We start from the raw sequence: 17,426 nt of genomic DNA on the forward strand, positions 1-17,426 counted from the left end.
AAAAATAGCAGAGAAGGGAAAAAAACAGACCCTCTTGAAATGAAATTTAATATGTCAAAATGGACCCTTTGTGAGATGTACACAGTGGGCAAATGGTAATGCTGTAACTCTGTCCTCTCTGATATTGGCAGTCAGGCAAGGCAGTTAATCACAGCCTAGCTTATCTCAGTTGGGGAACAAAAGCTAGAACCCAATGTGTCAATGAAAGAGGGACAGCGTCACTCCACTGCAAGGCATGTATTCCCTCAAAGCTGGATTGTAGACTAGGAGTGTTCCTGGGTTACTTAGTGATTGCCCATGCTTGCAGTGACCCCAAAATGCTATTTTCTACCAACATCTAGGAGGAAATATTTGTTATACTGTTGGGTAACACTTGAGTCACTAATCTAATTCATTGAGACTTAGGCTAAGTTACTTTAGATGAGGGATGGGCACTCTGACCTTCTTATGACAAACTTATGAGTAATGCAAAATGCAGGCTACTCACTTTGCAACAGCAGTCACTTATGACCAGGTACGGGCACTGTTCTGTTCTCTACACTTATCTGTCCTAGGGCGGTGGATGAACTTTTGGCTACCAACCACACTGGATCACTGACTTCTGAAGAAGTACCTCTGCCTGAATTACATCTTCATAGGAACTAGGCTGAACTACTTATTTACCAGTACTCAGTGTTGCCTCCTATCTACCAGTGATTTTTCTCAGCAGCTGCTAAGGCAGAGTAGAAATTGACAAAAATAAAAACAAAGACAACAACAACAAAATACAGGACCTCCCTGGCCCATTATCAAACCTACCTTACATGATGTGACCTGGGGAGAAGGAAATTCATTTGTGCTGATGGTGTTTCATTTATGCAAGATTTCCATTGTTAGCCATGGAGGAGAAAGAAATCTGTTGTGGAGTTCAGCACTTGGGGAGACTGGGAGCCTGCAGCTCTGCTGGTCAGTGGTTTTGCAGGGTCCGTTGAAGGAAATGTTGACTGGGACAGCCGAACTTCACATGATGGCTCCACTAGGCACACTGTAGCTGCGTGCTCTACTGCAGTCATTAAGGACTTTTGTCACTGGCTTGCCCCCTAGAAAAGGGGAGTATTTTTACGTTTCTGTTCTCTTGTACATTTTCAGATTTTATTCCTCTTAAAAGGAGGTAAAATTTGATACTGAAGATCTGTGGCTTTCTACTCCTGTAATTGTCTGAGTAGTCATAAGTGAGGGGATGGCATTGCATTGCTAGGTGAATGAAAGCTGCACTGTAGCAGCTTTTCCACAAGATGCCAGCATTAGGCAAGCAGTTACAGGTCTCAGCCATGGACTTTCCTTCTATTGTAGACGTTTTTTAATTTGGGTATGAGCAGAAGTATTTTCATTTGGTTTCTTCTGCAGTTGCAGAAACCAGATGGCTTGTGCAGGTGGACAGCAGAGATACCATTAAGTTATTTACCTCGTAATTGGGCTGTACTGAATGAGCCCTGTATATTAGAGTTTTCAAAACTGATTATCTTTCACCTTCATTACTAGTGTTACAGCCCTGACACTTCCCAGAAGAGTCAGTGGGAACAGTTGATAATTGGAGAACTGTAGGCACAGACTGGATCTCTTCCCTTTGAATACATGTATCTCTGCTTTAGTACCTCAGGCATTCTTCCTCTGCAACAGCTGTGGGTTTTTTCATGACCAATCTGGATTATAACAGTTAAAAAGAGGCAGTTAGACTGAAGTCTTTCCTCCATGCCTGGCTGCATTTTCCATTTTTCTGCAGATGCTGAAAAAGGCTGCCATTTTCTTCATGTCCTGAGTTGCATTCGGCAGAGCTACAACCCTTCTCTGGCTGAAGCAGTGATGCACCGTGTCTTGGAACTGCTGGAGAGTAACAGTGATGTTGTCAGCACTATGGATGGATATTATATGGCATTTTAAAGAGAGAAGATAAGATACTTCTGTTTTGGTCCATTTAGCATAAAGGAGGGAAGAAGGAGAGATTGAGTGACCCTGAAAAGCTGCTATTACCTGGTATGATCTAGATGGGGGGGAAAAAAAGAGCATTCTGATTCTACAAATGCTGGTTTTGTCCATCTCCAGAGAAGATGTCCAAATACTTGTTTTTACTCTTCTTGCTGACTTTCTCACTATTCCTAGTGAAAGTTGTACCAAACCGATTCTGGGTGTCCTAATACAGTGGGGGAGCTGGAAAAGAAGCTGAGGTTTTCCTGCAGTAAGATGTGACGTGGCCATCCTTATGTTTACATCCAGTGAGCCCTAAAGAAAAGTCGTTGCTCAGGAGCGCTGTTTACAGCAATGATCATGTCAGGACTTGTTTTTCTGGCTTAAAGACTGACCTTGTGATCTTTCCATAAGCTAATAGCTGTGGATCTTTATTTTTATATGTAGTTTATAACAGCTAAAGAAAGGACACACAAGCAAGCAATCAAAAGGTTTGCCTGTCCTTCCTGACAGTGTTGGGGTACCCATGTCTGTAAATTTGTATTCCTGAATATGCACAGCTTCCCCACTATTAAAACAATCCTCACATTTCTCTCAAAATTAATATTCAGGAATGGGATCCTGCATCCCTTCCTCACCCTGCAACCTTGTCCACTGCTTGTCAAGCATGGTTGGATTCCCCTGATACCATGTGTGTTTCTGATGCATGTTGTGGCTTCTGTTCAGACCAGAATTCTTACAATCAGTCACTGTTATGCTGTTTATTTTTAAATTGCTTCCTACATCACAAATGGTAAACCATAAATCAGGTGCTTTGGAAAAGAAAATACAAAAACCAGCGAGACCCACTGTCATCTCTGTGCTCCCTGTTGCCTTTTGTCTTTTATTCCTTGTCACTTTTGGAGAAAAATACTATGCGTATCTGTGCCTGCAGAGGAACACAAGACATTGGTGAAATAACATTTGCCTAAAGAAGGTTACCATGCAAGATGTCTGATCTGGAATTATCACAACTCTGTTATGTGGCACAGTTCAAAGCCCAGAGCTGTTCAATATTTATTTAGAGAGGGCTTGCTGCTGCAGGGGCTTGTCTGTTTAATTAATCTGTTTAATTAATGATGTGAAGGTGAGACCTTTAACTTGAAAAGAGTAGAAAGAATTGAATGTATCCTCACTCTTTCCCTGCACCTTCCCTGTAACAGCTGAAATAGCAGGTTCCCAGGAGGCAGATGTGGAGATAAAGCCCTATAAGGGTTGTCATAGCAGGGAAAAATAAACTATATGCATGAGGAAAGCCAATGAGTAGCACTATGTGTGCCAGGTCTCTGTTTTGTTGTTATATTATATGCCTCGTTCCAAGCCCTGGCTGCACTGAGATATAGGCTAAGAGAAAGGCATGACAAAATGTTTGGCATTTACATTCAGAGGCCAGTGGAAAACTGTTCTTAAAGAGATGGTATGTTTGTCCATAGTGGAAAAATATGCATGAATCATTCGTTTGCTGTAAATTCCCTATTTGCTGCAGAGCTTAATAGTTAGTTTCCCTGCGGGCTGCCCTACTCCTAGCGTTCCTGCTCTGTTTTGAGTCTGGTGCCTTCCAGTCAGGTTTTAACATGGGCCTGAACACATACTGAAGTGATATACCTGTGCAGAAGGAAATAAGAAAGAATTGTGAAAGTCTTTCCCTGCTCTTCTCCGTGAACGTCTTTGGAAAGCAAGGAAAGATATCTTGATTCTGATTGAAGTGGTACTGAGAGGAATTGCTACTTTAATTGTGCCCACAAAAAGGTCTAGTTGGTCACAGGGGAGATTTGCCTCTCAGATTCCTACTCTGATTACTGACAAGTTTGAAGTGATGCTCAAAAACAAAGGTTGTCTGTGGGAGAAGTAGTTTGGAATATCAATTCCTGAATTCAGACTCACTTGAGGAGTTAACCATATGCTACTCCTTGATTACGGACAAGTTGCCTACTTGGCATGAATTTGAGGATATTTTAAAGGTAAGTATGTGGTGTCTTGGACCATGTGGAAGATTGTGGCATCTAATTTAAGAGACTGACTTGGCCATTTTCTTGAAAAGCCCTATATTAACAGAGTCTGATTTTGCTGGGAAAGGGTTAAAAGAGCACTGCTGGCTCAGTGGGAAAGGTGATCTCCTCAGCTTAGAAGAGAGAGACAGACTCTGGTTCTCCTGAGGGTGTCAGCCAAGTGTGTGGGCTGCATGAGTTTTGGGAGGAGCTCTGTGTAGCTGAATCTTGGAGGAAAAGATAGTCTGGAGATCAAATTGCTCTTTAGGGTCTCTTTAAAATAAATTCATACCAAAATAGGATTACATCTTTATCCTTTGCAGCTTGGATAATTGTACATGCAGCACCTAATGTGTTTTGTTGCCTCCAACTTTGATGCTGCACTTCCTCTGTTTTAGATGCATTTCTGTGTGTAAAGCCTGCCTAAAACCCCTGGCCGCTTCTTTCCTATGCATTAGAGGTTGATGCAGACACTAAGCATCTTCCCTCCCTGTTCTGCCCATGATGCAATTTATGACTGATAAGCACTGATCAGCTTCAAATGTCAGTCATGAGGTGGGAAGAATTGATCTCAGGAAAGATGGATAAGTGACTCTGTAAAGAACCTGTTCTTGGAAGTTTTTATGCTGATACTTGCTGGTGATGCTGGACTCTTGCACCTGAGGGTGCGTTCTGCTGGACAGTGCTCCCCAAGAACAGGAAGAGGGGATTTTTCTCACGAAGTAACTCAGGGAAATATGAATGAACATAAGGGAGCCTACAGTGTTTACAAGTGAAAGGCTAAAGTAAAATTAGTGGAGGAGCCAAGATTTAAGGTGCACAGATTCTAATCCTGAGTTACTGTATGGAATAGTTGTGTCTTAGGCTTGCATGCTTTATTTTTTCCACAGTAGCCACCCAATACAGACTAACACTTACTCTGGTTGAGTGCATTCCCTCTCTCATACCTACAGGGAATACCATATGCATATGCCTGAACAGAAGTACCCAGCGAGCTGTGGGAGCACAGAGCTCACTGTAGGCTGATTTTCCCATTTACTCAGTATCTCTACAGTATGCTTCTGCGACAGCAGTCTAGACGTACCCATACTGGTATAAGTCACCTTTATGTAAGTCTAACTACACACACTAGGGCTTTTACTGCTAATAAACTGTCTCTCTGTTTAAAGATCATATCCTTAACCAAGAGAGTCATGTCATGCACACTGTTAAAATTCTTAGACTTAGACCGCACCTACAAAATATTGTGCGGAACATTCAGTGAAAGCGTGCTTTCTTGTTTTGTTTAATTTGTAAACTTGTTAGGCAACATGATTATTACTGTTCTATTAAAATACTTTGAAGGTGGCTCTTTAATGTAAAACTGACAAGTAAGAATTCATGTTGTAGGATTGCTTCATGGCCATTTTCAGTTTCCATAGGAACAGTCATGGCCATCAAATGCAGGTAAGTAAAATGGAGTTTTTAAAACTGGTCAGCATTTTTATGTTACCTTAAAAAGGCACATTTCCATAAAAATGCAGCGCCTGAGAACAAAAATCATGAAAGAACTTTAATATTCTATTCTACCACAATGTAAGGTGATTGCTTTTCTGATGAAGAAACAAAAGAATAACTCTATTTTCAGGCCCTGCCATCTGCTTAGCTGAGAGAAAGGTAAAGTTGCCTCGTGCCTCAGTTTCCCTTTTTTGTAAATCAGGGATAAAACAGCTCCCTGTGTAGGGCATAAGCTTCAATTTTTCTTAACGTTAGTCATTGAAATCTCTTGAGTTGTCTTGTTGGGAGCTGTTAGAGGAGAGCTCTGTGGGCATGGATGAATGGATAGATGCTGGAATGAGATTTGGATCTAAGCCCCACTTTTGCTAATAGCTTTAGCTTTCTCTGCCTCTTTCCATGCATATTGCTCTGCCCGTCTTGTCTTTTTTTGCTCTCCAGGTCCTGTGAGGCAGTGATGGTCTGCTTGTTTGTATTTGTACCAAATATTTGTCCTGGAATCCTGTTTCCTCTTGCGACTTCTTAAATAACTTCTGAAAAAATAGAAATCCAAATAAATGAGTCCTGAGTGTTCTTGTTCTCAAGTCTTTAGACTGAAAATTTGCACCCATGAGGGTACGTATTTTACACAAGCTACCTGGGAAATGAAGCTTTTCTTTCAAAGTAATAAATGAAAAATTTATAGATTGGCTACATGACTGAAAGCTGTGACTTTTTTTTTTTTTTTTGATCTGTCCATGCTTGAGCATTACAGTGATAAACACCACAAACAGAAGGAGTTGCTAATCCATTATTCAGAATGAGTATTCATCAATGAGCAGCAGCCAGAGAGTCATGGAGCCACATGGACAAAGTACTGAAAAATCTGCTTGTCAAAGAAATGCAGTTTGGTTCAGCTTGAGAGTAAGCTGATCCTGTGGGGGAAAGATGTGCCCAGCAAAGATTTTTATCTTTGGGAAAGGAGCAAGTTCAGATCCCACGGGCAACCTGAATTTTGAAACTTCCTGTCAGTGCGGCGCTATGTTTTTTATTGCCGTCTTTCAGCACAGGCTCCAGCCCTCCTGCCCCAACCCTACAGGCTAGGAGGGAAACAAAAGTTCAGCTGCAGAGATAAAAGAATAGTTCTAATAACTGGTTACCATCCTCGAGGAGCCTCAGCATTACCGAAACATTTTTGTGCATGTTTGTTGGCAGCAGGGAAATGCTGAGTTGGGTTTCATTCCCAGCAATATGCCCTGTCTGGCACGTGGGTTTTCCCCCTAATTTCTTTCATCTATTTCTGCTCTCCACTCTCCCCTCTAACTGTCATTTCTTGAGACCCTTCATTTTATTCACAGTCTCATGGTTCATCTCTGCACCACGGATCCCAGCCAAACCTCCTTCCTCTTTTTGTTCCCTTTTTCTTTCCTAATTCAAATATCCTTGTCAGCATCTGGCAATTGAAAGTTTCAGCATAATCCCTTTGTCGGAGTAGCCTGGCATTGATCATAGCCCATTCCCATTCCTGCAGGCTGTATTTTTTTCCCCATTTCTAGGCACCAGAAGAGGCAGATACCATCCACTTCACTCTTGAGCTTTCTTAGCTATGTAGTTTGCAGAAGGAAAGAGTTGCTATTTCAGAGAAACAATACTTTTCCCACTCCACACTCCCGAGAACCCAGTAGCACCCTCAAAGATTCTAGTGATTTTCTTACAGATATCCAAGTCCAAAATAAGTATAATTAAAAAATAAAACGCTTGTGTCTTGTCCAAACCTGAGCAAGCAAAGTCATGCCCTTGACAGAAGCCATCTGCCTCTCCCTACCACTTTCACATCCTTACAGAGATTTCACTGCAGGTATGATCTGTAAAGCTGGTGTGGACTTTTATTTTGTTTATCTACTAGTTAATTTGTCTCCTTGTGTGACTGTATTCTGATGTGATTATACTGTGTCTGGGTTTTTGTCAACCTCTTCTGTCTGACCATTGCAAGCAACTTAGTAATCTGTTGGTTAGTTAAGAGAGGTGAAGGACCTTGAGCTGTTATGGTATTGCATGTTTTTAGAACGTGCATGCACTGATAGAAGAGAGACGCCTAAACCAGTGCCACCACTAAGGGGAAGGAAGAAACTCAGTCATGCAATGCTGGGGACACAGTGCTGCTTGAGACAGTCCCAAGGAACCTTGTTTTGTAACTTCAGCTGCTACAAGAAGTACTTGTTCTGCAGTGCTTTTTAAAGAAATGACTGGATGATTTTTCCCTGAAGTTTGCTCACAGAGGTCACACCAAGGCAGACATTTGTGATGGGAAACTGCAAGTCAGACTGTTAAAATCTGATAAGGTTATAGCATCTACATGAGAGTACAAAGTTGAATAACTGATCGTTAGGGATGCCACCAGCCCGTTCCCACTAATATGTTTTGTATGTGCAATGGAGCCTATCCTAATATAGTCACAGTAATTTACAAGTTGAAACTAGCCCAGATTAACAAGGTTGCCTGAACATAATATAACCAGGAATTTGCTAGTGAAAGAAATACCTAAAGGAACAAATTGCAGCAAGTGTTGAACCACTGAACAGCACGATGCCAATTAACCTGGTACAACATGTCCTGCAGCTCTTGTTTTAGCTTGCTTTTTGTTATTGATTGAAAGAAGGAATGTTTCTTCCCTACCAGCTAGGGCTAGAGCACTCTGCCACCTTAGCCTGAGATGAACAAGCATGTAAAGACTGAAACATCTGTTCATCTTGCTTGAGAAGTAGAGGAGTACCTGCAGTTAAGCTACTGCTTCCATATGAGATTTAGGCTCAGACATCTAGTTCATTTTTCTTTTTAATTTCTCCGAGTTAAAAGTAAAGCAGAAAGTCATCCCGCTTCTGCTGTGAACAAGGTAAGATAAATTGCAAGTGTTTGTCACTGCCTAACAGCCAAAGTGATTAACGGAAGCATGTGCCAATTCTGTTACTGATCTGAGAAGTTCATGAATCATCACAGAAGTAGAAACCTTCCAAATATAATGGTGATACTTGGAAATAGGAGGGAAGAATTGATTCCCTCAAGTGTCTTTCTCAACAACGGAGTCACGCAAGCCCTGTAGGCCTACCTCATTCTAATGTGTCTTTCTTAGCCAGGTACACAAGGCAGCAGAGAGCTAAGAGGGTGCTTGGAACTGGATTTTCCTTCTATTGCTAAAATTAAGTCATTCATATTGAGAGCATAGGTGTTGTCCTTGTGTGCATGGAAAACTCTGCTGTAATGTCCACAAAACCTCTAGAGCTGTACAAGCCAGCTGATGTTCTGTAACTACTGCCTCCACAGCTGACTAATACTCTCTCGTGGTTCTCTTCCCTCATCTTGTCTTCTGTTCCCAATAAAGTCTCTTGAACTTAATTCCTTGTTCAAGTAGTTATAGTCTGTTTGTCATTCTGTGGGTACAGTGATCCAGGACAAACAGAAGCAAATTGATAGGGAGAGTTTTTCTTTGAACTCTGAACATAGGGAAGGATGAGAAAGGATAGGAAGCTGAGGGAGGAGGATTTAGCACAAAGACGTTTGAAATTAGTCCTATTGAAAAAGGCTAAGACATAATTGCCTAATGATGCTTTACACATCTGTTTCAGAACAGGCAGCAGGTGTTGCATGTAATGAAAGCAAGGACTTGTACTAGTTTATTTTGTGCAATTAGAAAACAGGAGGAAATGAGGGCAGGAAAAGAGAAATTGTATCATAAACAGCTGGACAAATTTATATACATAGCATAGTAATATTTATATGGTTTTACCCTGCCTTCCTGATACTTTCTTAACAGTCTCTCTGTTCTGCAAGGTAATTTGTCCTTTCTAAAACAGCAATCCCTTGGATGCTCAAACTTACATGCTAAAGTAGGAACTAGCCAATAAAACACCTTTGAAGATTAGAATGTTCAGGACAACATAATTGTCTCTTACCTGGATGCCATTACTAACTGATGGAAATGGTCCTGAAGGGAGAAGCTGCCCTTCTCTTATGAGTGGTTTCTGTGTCACAGTCACTTTACTGGTGGCTGAGAAAGACGTTAGTGAAATGGCCTTTAGGGTTGCATCCTTGGTGCTGCATGGCCATAGCTTAGCACATGCCAAGATCTAAATAAATGGCTGGGATTCTGGGGCTGGTCCAAGCTGAAAAATGCGCATTACACCAGGCCCTGCTAGAGAAGCTGTAGCTCCAATTTTCCTAAGAGATTATTCGGGTCTGGATGATCTCATTCCTTTTTCCAAGCAACAAACATTCTACAGAGCATTTGGTTTTCCAAGCATTGCCACTAGCACCCTAGGAAGTCTTAACCTTGGAATGACTCGGACAAAAAAAAAAAGTACTTTTCATGTCTAATCATGGGATAATGTTGCTGTTAAGCAGGTCCAAAAGTTCTCCTCCTAAAGAATTCTCTGTGCTGGGAGAACCGCTTTACTTTTGCATGAAGGTAACTTAAAAAAAATAATAAATCAATGCGATCCATTGCTAAATGGCAGAGGCTGCACATTATTTATGTCCCCTTACAGCGTCAGGCTCATGCTTTTGTCATCTCTGGGCCAACTGCAGTTCCATGGCTGAGTTTTCATAAGGTTTGGATACATTTTTACAATTCATAGTCCATCAGTCAAATGTTTTCTGGATTGGATATTGGCAGTCAATCTCTTCTGCTTTCTCTAGGGTATGTGCACCTAAATAAAATTACTGTTTGATTTCAGAAGGGATTGAATGAGTAAAAATAGTGAACAAGGGAGTTCAGGTTTAAAAAGGACCTGGTGGAAATTTGAATTTTAAATTTGTTAATATGGAGGACTTGGTGTCTTTAAGGTAATTGGGAAGAAAACACGAAGGTGACTACTTCTTTCTAGGTTTACTTTATTTGTAACAAGCCTGCATTTTCAATAATGGATTGCCAAGGTTTTTGCAGAGAATGAGGCAGAAACCAGTGTCAAAATGTGCTCTTTTGAGAATAGCGAGAGAAGAAACCTGGGGAATCCCAATTCAAACCTATGATTAATTTGATAAACTTCAGCTGTTAGAAACGTAAGCCTGACGTAAAGAAACGTGTGACATAAAGAAACATAAAGACTTGCTTTATGTTGTTTCTTTCTTCAACCTTGCCAACAGATATCTATAAAATCTTCGTAACAATGGAAATGTACAAGGTGTATGTGGATGAAAATCAGTTTATAATTTGCTGCTACCACCCTAAGCAGAGCATGCAGCTGGAAATCCTTCATTCCCAACTCTGGTAAGAGGACTGGAAAACAACATGAGTCATGAAAAGGTTAAACTGTAAGATAGCTGCTTCAAGAAAAGGATGATCTATAATTTAAGTCAGGAGAGTGAAGCAGCTCTTTCATAATGTAAGTGAAAGCTGTTATGCCGTTGGGAAAGCATGTACCCTGCTACAGGGGAAAGATTATTCTGTTTTTTCCATTATAGCAGATTGCACATGGGGACTGATGAAGCAGCTCTCTCTGGTGAGAAGGGGAAGGGGCAGACTGCTGTGCTTGAGGGGCTGCTCTGCCAGCACTGCAGCTAGTTTCTTTGGCTCCCTTCTATCACATTAGCCGGGCTTATTTTTCTGCAGAGTGAATTTCATTTGAAGAGCAGTCATCTCCCGAGAAGATGAAACACAAATGGCTTTAAAAAAATAGGAAAAGAAGATTGCATCTTGTTTTGCGTGTCAGTTTGAGATTTGAATGTCAGACGGGTTCTACTATTCTTGTCGCTTCTATCCAAAGAAGCTTGTGCTGAAACCCTGAAGTGCAAGGATTGCATGGAAAGCAGCCCTTTTAGGAAGCTGAAGTTTTTAAGAAGCTGAGATGGGAGTGTAACAAAGGCTCTGTGTTGTGCTGTTACACATCAGAGCCAACACAACCCTAAGGGGCACATCTCTACTACCATGTCTAGCAGATTATGCATGCAACTCTCGTTTCCAGTAATGACTTGTATAGCTAATCTGTCATGCACAGCACTGAAACACTCCCCTTCCCCAAGGGGCTGAGCTCACGGGCGCTTTGCTTCCCCCAGGGTGCCAAGCACCGTTAGAGCCTCTCCTAGCTAGCGGGACAAGAAAATGCTGTGCTCCACCTGGCTGCCCAGCCCGGGCAAACAGAAAAGCAAAAGCAAGAAAAAAAAGTTATCTTTAACAGTAACTCAAGCCACTAAAGACAGGGTTGTTAGGCCATCGTATGGTTAATATTTGGGGAGATTTACTTATCTATAGTGATAAGCCATGAATTAATAAGAAGCATCAGAAATGGCCCTAATGGAGCATGGGAAAGCCTGCCCCTTGTTTCATTTTCTTGCTGATTTCATGATCCAAGTGTTTTCAATTTACAACTCAAATGCTTGCTTACAAAAAAATTTTGCCATTTCAAAGTCCTCTTGAAATATGAAAACTCAAGTCATGCTCCAGCTCTGAGACCATCACAGACATTCTGTCACGCATCAGCTTTTTCTGTAATTGGAGCAGAGTCTAAGTTGCTAGGCTGTAGCTGTGTTAGATCTGTGAGGCTAATGTGATTACCTGTGTGGCCAAAAAAAAAAAAAAAAAAAAGAAAAAAATTCTTTGCTCAAATACTCACCTAGCAAATGAGTAGAAATAGTTTTTTAAATACCTGGTTTAGTCAGTCTTCAGAAGTCTGAATTTCCCAGGATGTTCCTCAGGTGAGTTTTATTGGAAGCATGAGTCCATAAAGGTGAATTATTAAATCAGGTGTTAATGTTGATATTAATATGTGTATTAAAATCATTAATAATAGCAGTGATGATCTCATGTAATGATAGGACTTCAGTAATGGAGACTAAGAAAAATATATAAATACTGGGGGATCTAGGGTTAAAATCCTTAGAGATGGCTATTTTCCTACAAATTCACAGTGTTTTCACAGTCTTAGTCAGGTACTGTCTCTTCTGCACATAGGGTCGGTCACCCAACAAGCTTGCCGTGCTCTTTGCTGCATACTCATTCTTTCTTGTGTTCAGTCCCAGCAGCTGGAGCCTGGCTTTCCAGCACAAGTGCCATCAGCTTCATTTTCCCAGCTGCTGCCTAAGAGAAGAACCGTTTTTCCCAAGCCTGCAGCATAATAAGGGTTTTCAGTTATTTCTCTGCCAGCCTTGTGGTAGTCTGGGATTGGACTCCCACTAGACTGGGTGTTGTACATATTTTAAAGGAAGAATCCATGCCCCTAGCAACATACATTTTGCCTGTGATGGGCTGCAGCAAACAAATGAGGAGAGCAGAAGGTGGCAGTGGGCACAAAGTCGGCGGCTGATGGAGGAGGAGGTCAGCCAGAGCTGTACAAGGGCTGGGCAGGCTGCACAGCTGAAGGCTGTGGAGAATCAAGTCATCCAGACTAGATGAAAGGTGAGCAGTGAACCAGAGGCCATGATAGTATGGGGTAGGCATGAAGGGAGCATGACCCCCAAAGCACCAGTGTCAGGTACAGTGAAAATAGCAGCTCCTCTCTCACAAAAGCAGATGAGATGAATAGCAGTAAAAAGATGCCAGAATGTCATGAAGATGAAGGCTCGGGCAGAGCGTTGGGAGAATGATGTATTTTGCCTCTTTCCCTCACAATGAAATGTTTTGAAAGCTGGTTTAAAACAAACCCTGAGTGTTTTTAATGATGGAGGGACTTTTTAGTTTTTATTTTAGACAGGGTGATAGGAGAAGAGGATGGAGCGTGTGATGTATATAGATAATGGCTCAGAGGAAAGAGGCATCCGAAGCCCAGAAGAGTGGCCATGCTGGGCATATTTTTACCAATGGTTTATTTGAATATTTACAGTTTCAAGGAAGAATTTTCTTTGTTTGCTCTGCACACCAGGGACTTCTTGGCCAGTCTAAACAGTAGAGGTTCCTAATGTAAATAATTGCTCTGCTGCCTTGTGTCATGCATGAGGATTAGAGGTAGAAAGGCCCTCCAAGAAGAGGAGGGAAGACAGTGCTCTGAAGGAGGAAGGATGAGCCTGAGAAGCGACAACAGGGATGGGCACCTCAGCTTTTCCCCTCTGTCACCCTCCTTGTTGCCAAAAGCTGGTCTCACGTGTGCCTGTGTACACCCTCAGGTGGAATGCTGAGATTTTAGCATTTTATGTCAGTTCACTCATTTTGGTGAAGTGTGGGATAGCTAAGGAGGGAGAAGAAGGCTGGCTCAGCACACCTTTCTCTGGCATCATGTAGCGGGTACCTGGTTCCCACATGGCAGCAGCCAGTAGCTGTATGCTTGTTCTCCTGGCTTTTCTTCTTTTCTTAAGCTGCTCATGGAAACCAGCTGTGAACTTCTACACTTCTCAAACATCAGCCCTTGGACTCAACTATCTGTGGCTTTGTGAGTCTGATGTCTCTCTAATGGTCATTGTTGCAGGGCAAACAACTCAGGAGCAAGGTTGTGATCCAGAAATTGTGCCTATAGTGTGGATAATGAAATTCACCAATTGTTCTCACTGTAAATGTGAGGCTTTTCTTCCTAGGAGTTGGGACCCATCTGTGCTCCTAGGATTGCAGGTCTGCAGCTGTCAGCAGCTCTTCTGAATCTCATTGGAAAATCTGCATGAGCTGCTGCTGAAGAGGCTTCAGAGGAATGAGAGATCTTTGTGACTTCAGTTAATTAGTGAACAGCTAATGAATGTCATGAAATGAGCTGAGGGCTAGAAGATCACACGCAAATTCCCATTTCTGAGGGAACTGCCAAATAATCATATGCAAAGTAATGACGCCTTATTGAAAGGAAAACAACCTGAAATTTCTAGGGCAAGCTCTTCTTCAAGTGTGACTGCAAAGATGATGCTCATTTATCTGTTTATGTATATGCAAATAGCGGAAATGAGTACACTGCTCTAAAAGAAAAGTACACTTTCTAAAAGAAAGCCAACTGCACCCTGGGCTGCATCAGAAGAAGTGTAACCAGCAGGTCAAGGGAGGAGATTCTGTCCCTCTAGTCTGCTCTCATGAGACCTCAACCCAGAGTACAGCGTTCAGTTCTGGAGTCCTCAGCGCAGGAAAGACCTAGATCTGATGGACTGAATCCAGAGGAAACCACGAAGGTGATCAGAGGGCTGGAACACCTCCCATACAAAGACAGGCTGAGAGAGTTGGGGTTGTTCAGCCTGGAGAGGAGGAGACCTTCTAGCAGCCTTCGGGTACTTGGAGGTGGCCTACAGGAAAGCTGGGGAAGGGCTCTTTAACAGGGAGTGCAGGAGTAGGATGAGGGGTAACAGTTTTAAGCTGAAAGAGGGGAGAATTAGATTTGATATTAGATAGAATTTTTTTCCTGTGAGGGCCCTGAGGCACTGGAATGGGTTGCTCAGAGAAGTCGCAGAGGTGTTCAAGACCACGCTGGACGAAGCTTTGAGCAGCCTGATCCAGTGGGATGTCCCTGCCCATGGCAGGGGGGTGGGACTGGGTGATCTTTAAGGTCCCCTCAGACCCCCTCTATCCTGCGATTCTATGAAAAGCCCCAAAGGCAGAGCCTGGGGGCGCTGCTCCTGCTGCGGCCCCGCCCGGAGGGATGCAGGGATGCACGGATGCTCGGTGGGGAGGGGAGCCCGGAGAATTCCCGCCCTCGCCCCGGCCCCAGGCGGAGCCCCGGGTCCGTTCCCCGAGCCGCAGGGACCCCGCCATGCCGGGGCGGGGCCGCTCGGGGCGGAGCCGGAGCATCAGCATCCTCCCTCCCTCTCTCCGTCCGTCCCGCCCGCCGGCATCGCCGCGGCGCACGGAGCGGGCAGCGCCAAGATGCTCTCCTACAGCGTGCTGGACGCCAACGTGGTGGACGTGGAGAAGAGGAGGAACCCCTCGAAGCACTACGTGAGTGAGGGAGCGAGCCAGCCCCGAGGCGCGGCGGGGCGGGCTGGGAGCGGTGCCCGGGTCCCCCCGGGACCCTCATCCTGCGCATCCCCCCTGCGCGCAGGGAGCTCGCTGGGGAACGCAGCCCTTCTTCCTTACCCTTCTCCATCCCCTACTTGGCTGTTGCCTTTCCTACTTTTAAAAAAGAAGGTTATCCCTGTGAAGCTCCCTTCCCTTCCGAAGGTGATGGGACAGGTCTCCCGGGTTGTCCCAGTTCCTGCCGCTCCGGAGCGGAGCCGCTGCTGCTCGCAGGGGCAGCGACGCGGGGGTGCTGAGCGCATCTTCGCTCATTCTCTCCCATAAGTTCGATTTTTCCAGGGGGAGCCGGTTTGCACGGTTTTCAAGGCACACTCAGCGTTTGGGATCTCTTTCATCTCTTTCGCCTTCCTCCTTTCGCACCTGGCTGCCAACAGAGCAGCATCAGAGGAGGATTTTTAACAGCCTTCCCAGACTCCAGCATTGCAGGGTGTCATGTGGAAGTGTCTTTGCCTGCAGGAGTTTGCAGCGTACAGTGGAACAGCTTTTGCTCATGCACATGAATAGAAAAGGCATCTTTTTTTGTTTTTTTTTCTGGCTGTTTTTCTGGGTTTTATTTGTACCGAACCCTTTAATTCTTTCCTCAAAATACAACCTGTATTTTAATATGCAGAAGGCTGGATTTTATCCATAGAGAAGGTAAATCATCCAGCTCTGGTAAGGAAAAGCCTGAGGGAGAGTTGGGTCTTGTGTGAAATCGCTCTCGGTGTGCTGTGTTTCCCGGCCTTGTGCGCCTGCCAGATTTCTTCAGAGCTGGTCAGCATTTGCATAGGTTGCCTGAAAGATAAGGCCACAGACTGGGCATAAAGCTTTGTATTAGTGTTTCACGTCGCTGAGTTTTTTCCTGCAAGGCTCAAACCATAACCCAGTTTAAGGCTAGAGGGCACTATGCTGCTGAGAGATGCTGGTTTGTAGATGGAAAGCTGAAGCGCTCATCTACGGTGGAATTAAGCCTCTTGTGCCCAGTTCATAAGAGTGGAAGTTTTAGGTCTTGTGTCCTCTCAGTTGCCAGCTGGGCTTGTGCATTTCCTCTAATAGTCCTTCACTGCTTCTAGGAGGGAAGGTCTTCTTCAGCTTTTGCAGCTGCTGCTGTGAACTGTGGCTGACACGGCTGCGGGCTGTTACCTCACCTGAAAGGTGACGGCAATTCAGCATCAGAGAAGTATGTCTGCCAAGCACAAATATGTAAAAAGGAACTGGTGAGAATTACCTTCCTGATCGCCAAGAGAAAATGGCATTGTTCATTTCTTATTTGTTGGAGAATAACCAGAAATGAAGGGTTTAAATCCTGTGTTTACGATTTTGAAAGGAAATATTTCCTTCCTGCAGAAACACAGCTGTATTTCCTTGGTGATCATTGCCATTGCATTTCAATAACAGTAACCTAAAGTGTTACACAAAGTGCTGTCTAATGCTTCTAGTGGCAAATCTATTTATTCCCCTTCACCCTTCTCTCCTTACACTGTTTCTAATATTGTTGCCTGCACAACAGTTCTGCATCCCTCTGTGTCCTCTTCTTGGCCAAAATCAAGCTAAATGGTTTGTGTGGCTAGGACTGTGTCTGCTTTTCGCTTACTCTCAGTCTCTGGCTGTACAATATTCAGCACAATAGGGTCTTGGTTCACAGACAAGCACTGGAATAATTAAATTAAAAATAGTAGTCATCCATCCGTATCCTTGTGAGTCTCTTTGTTTTAGATGAGTGAATTAGCCCAAAGGTGCAGAAGTCTTTGCCTGTTCTTCATTTCCTAGATTGCAGTTTACTGTGGATATATGTGCTGCAGCCTTCCATCTGGTTTTGGCTGGAGTAGCTCGCTCAGGGTGAACCCACGCTGTCAAAGAATTTAATTCCCTGGGTGTGATCCATTGGTCTCTGTTTAGTTTGGTTCTGTGCTCTTTTTTAACATGAAACAGCCATTCTCTTCTGAAATGGACATAAATGTGACTTGGGATTTGTTTCTCTCCATTGCCTGTGGGTAGTTTTGAGAGTGCAAAGCTTGGTGCTTTCTGCCTTGTGTGACTCTGTTAATATCAAAAAGCCCTTCTATCTCCAGCATCCCTAAACACCTTCATGCCAT

At 43.5% G+C, this 17,426-nt stretch overlaps 2 protein-coding genes across 9 annotated transcripts in view; both read left to right on the top strand.

Annotated features, from left to right (window-relative positions):
• Positions 1–10,379, top strand: part of STN1 (STN1 subunit of CST complex) — a 49,310-nt gene extending 38,931 nt beyond the window's left edge. For all 6 annotated transcript variants that reach the window (XM_054071555.1, XM_054071554.1, XM_054071556.1 and 3 more), the window contains one exon: positions 1,763–10,379. In XM_054071555.1, the coding sequence (XP_053927530.1) occupies positions 1,763–1,920 (158 nt within the window). In that variant the 3' untranslated portion in view covers positions 1,921–10,379. The remainder of the gene's footprint in view (positions 1–1,762) is intronic.
• Positions 10,380–15,147: 4,768 nt separating this feature from the next.
• SH3PXD2A (SH3 and PX domains 2A) overlaps positions 15,148–17,426 on the top strand; it is a 253,653-nt gene continuing 251,374 nt past the window's right edge. For all 3 annotated transcript variants that reach the window (XM_054071937.1, XM_054071939.1, XM_054071938.1), the window contains exon 1: positions 15,148–15,273. In XM_054071937.1, coding sequence (XP_053927912.1) covers positions 15,202–15,273 — 72 coding nt within the window. In that variant the 5' untranslated portion in view covers positions 15,148–15,201. The remainder of the gene's footprint in view (positions 15,274–17,426) is intronic.

The sequence above is a fragment of the Cuculus canorus genome, chromosome 7 (assembly GCF_017976375.1).
Source record: "Cuculus canorus isolate bCucCan1 chromosome 7, bCucCan1.pri, whole genome shotgun sequence".
In the NCBI taxonomy this organism is placed as follows: Eukaryota; Metazoa; Chordata; class Aves; order Cuculiformes; family Cuculidae; genus Cuculus; species Cuculus canorus.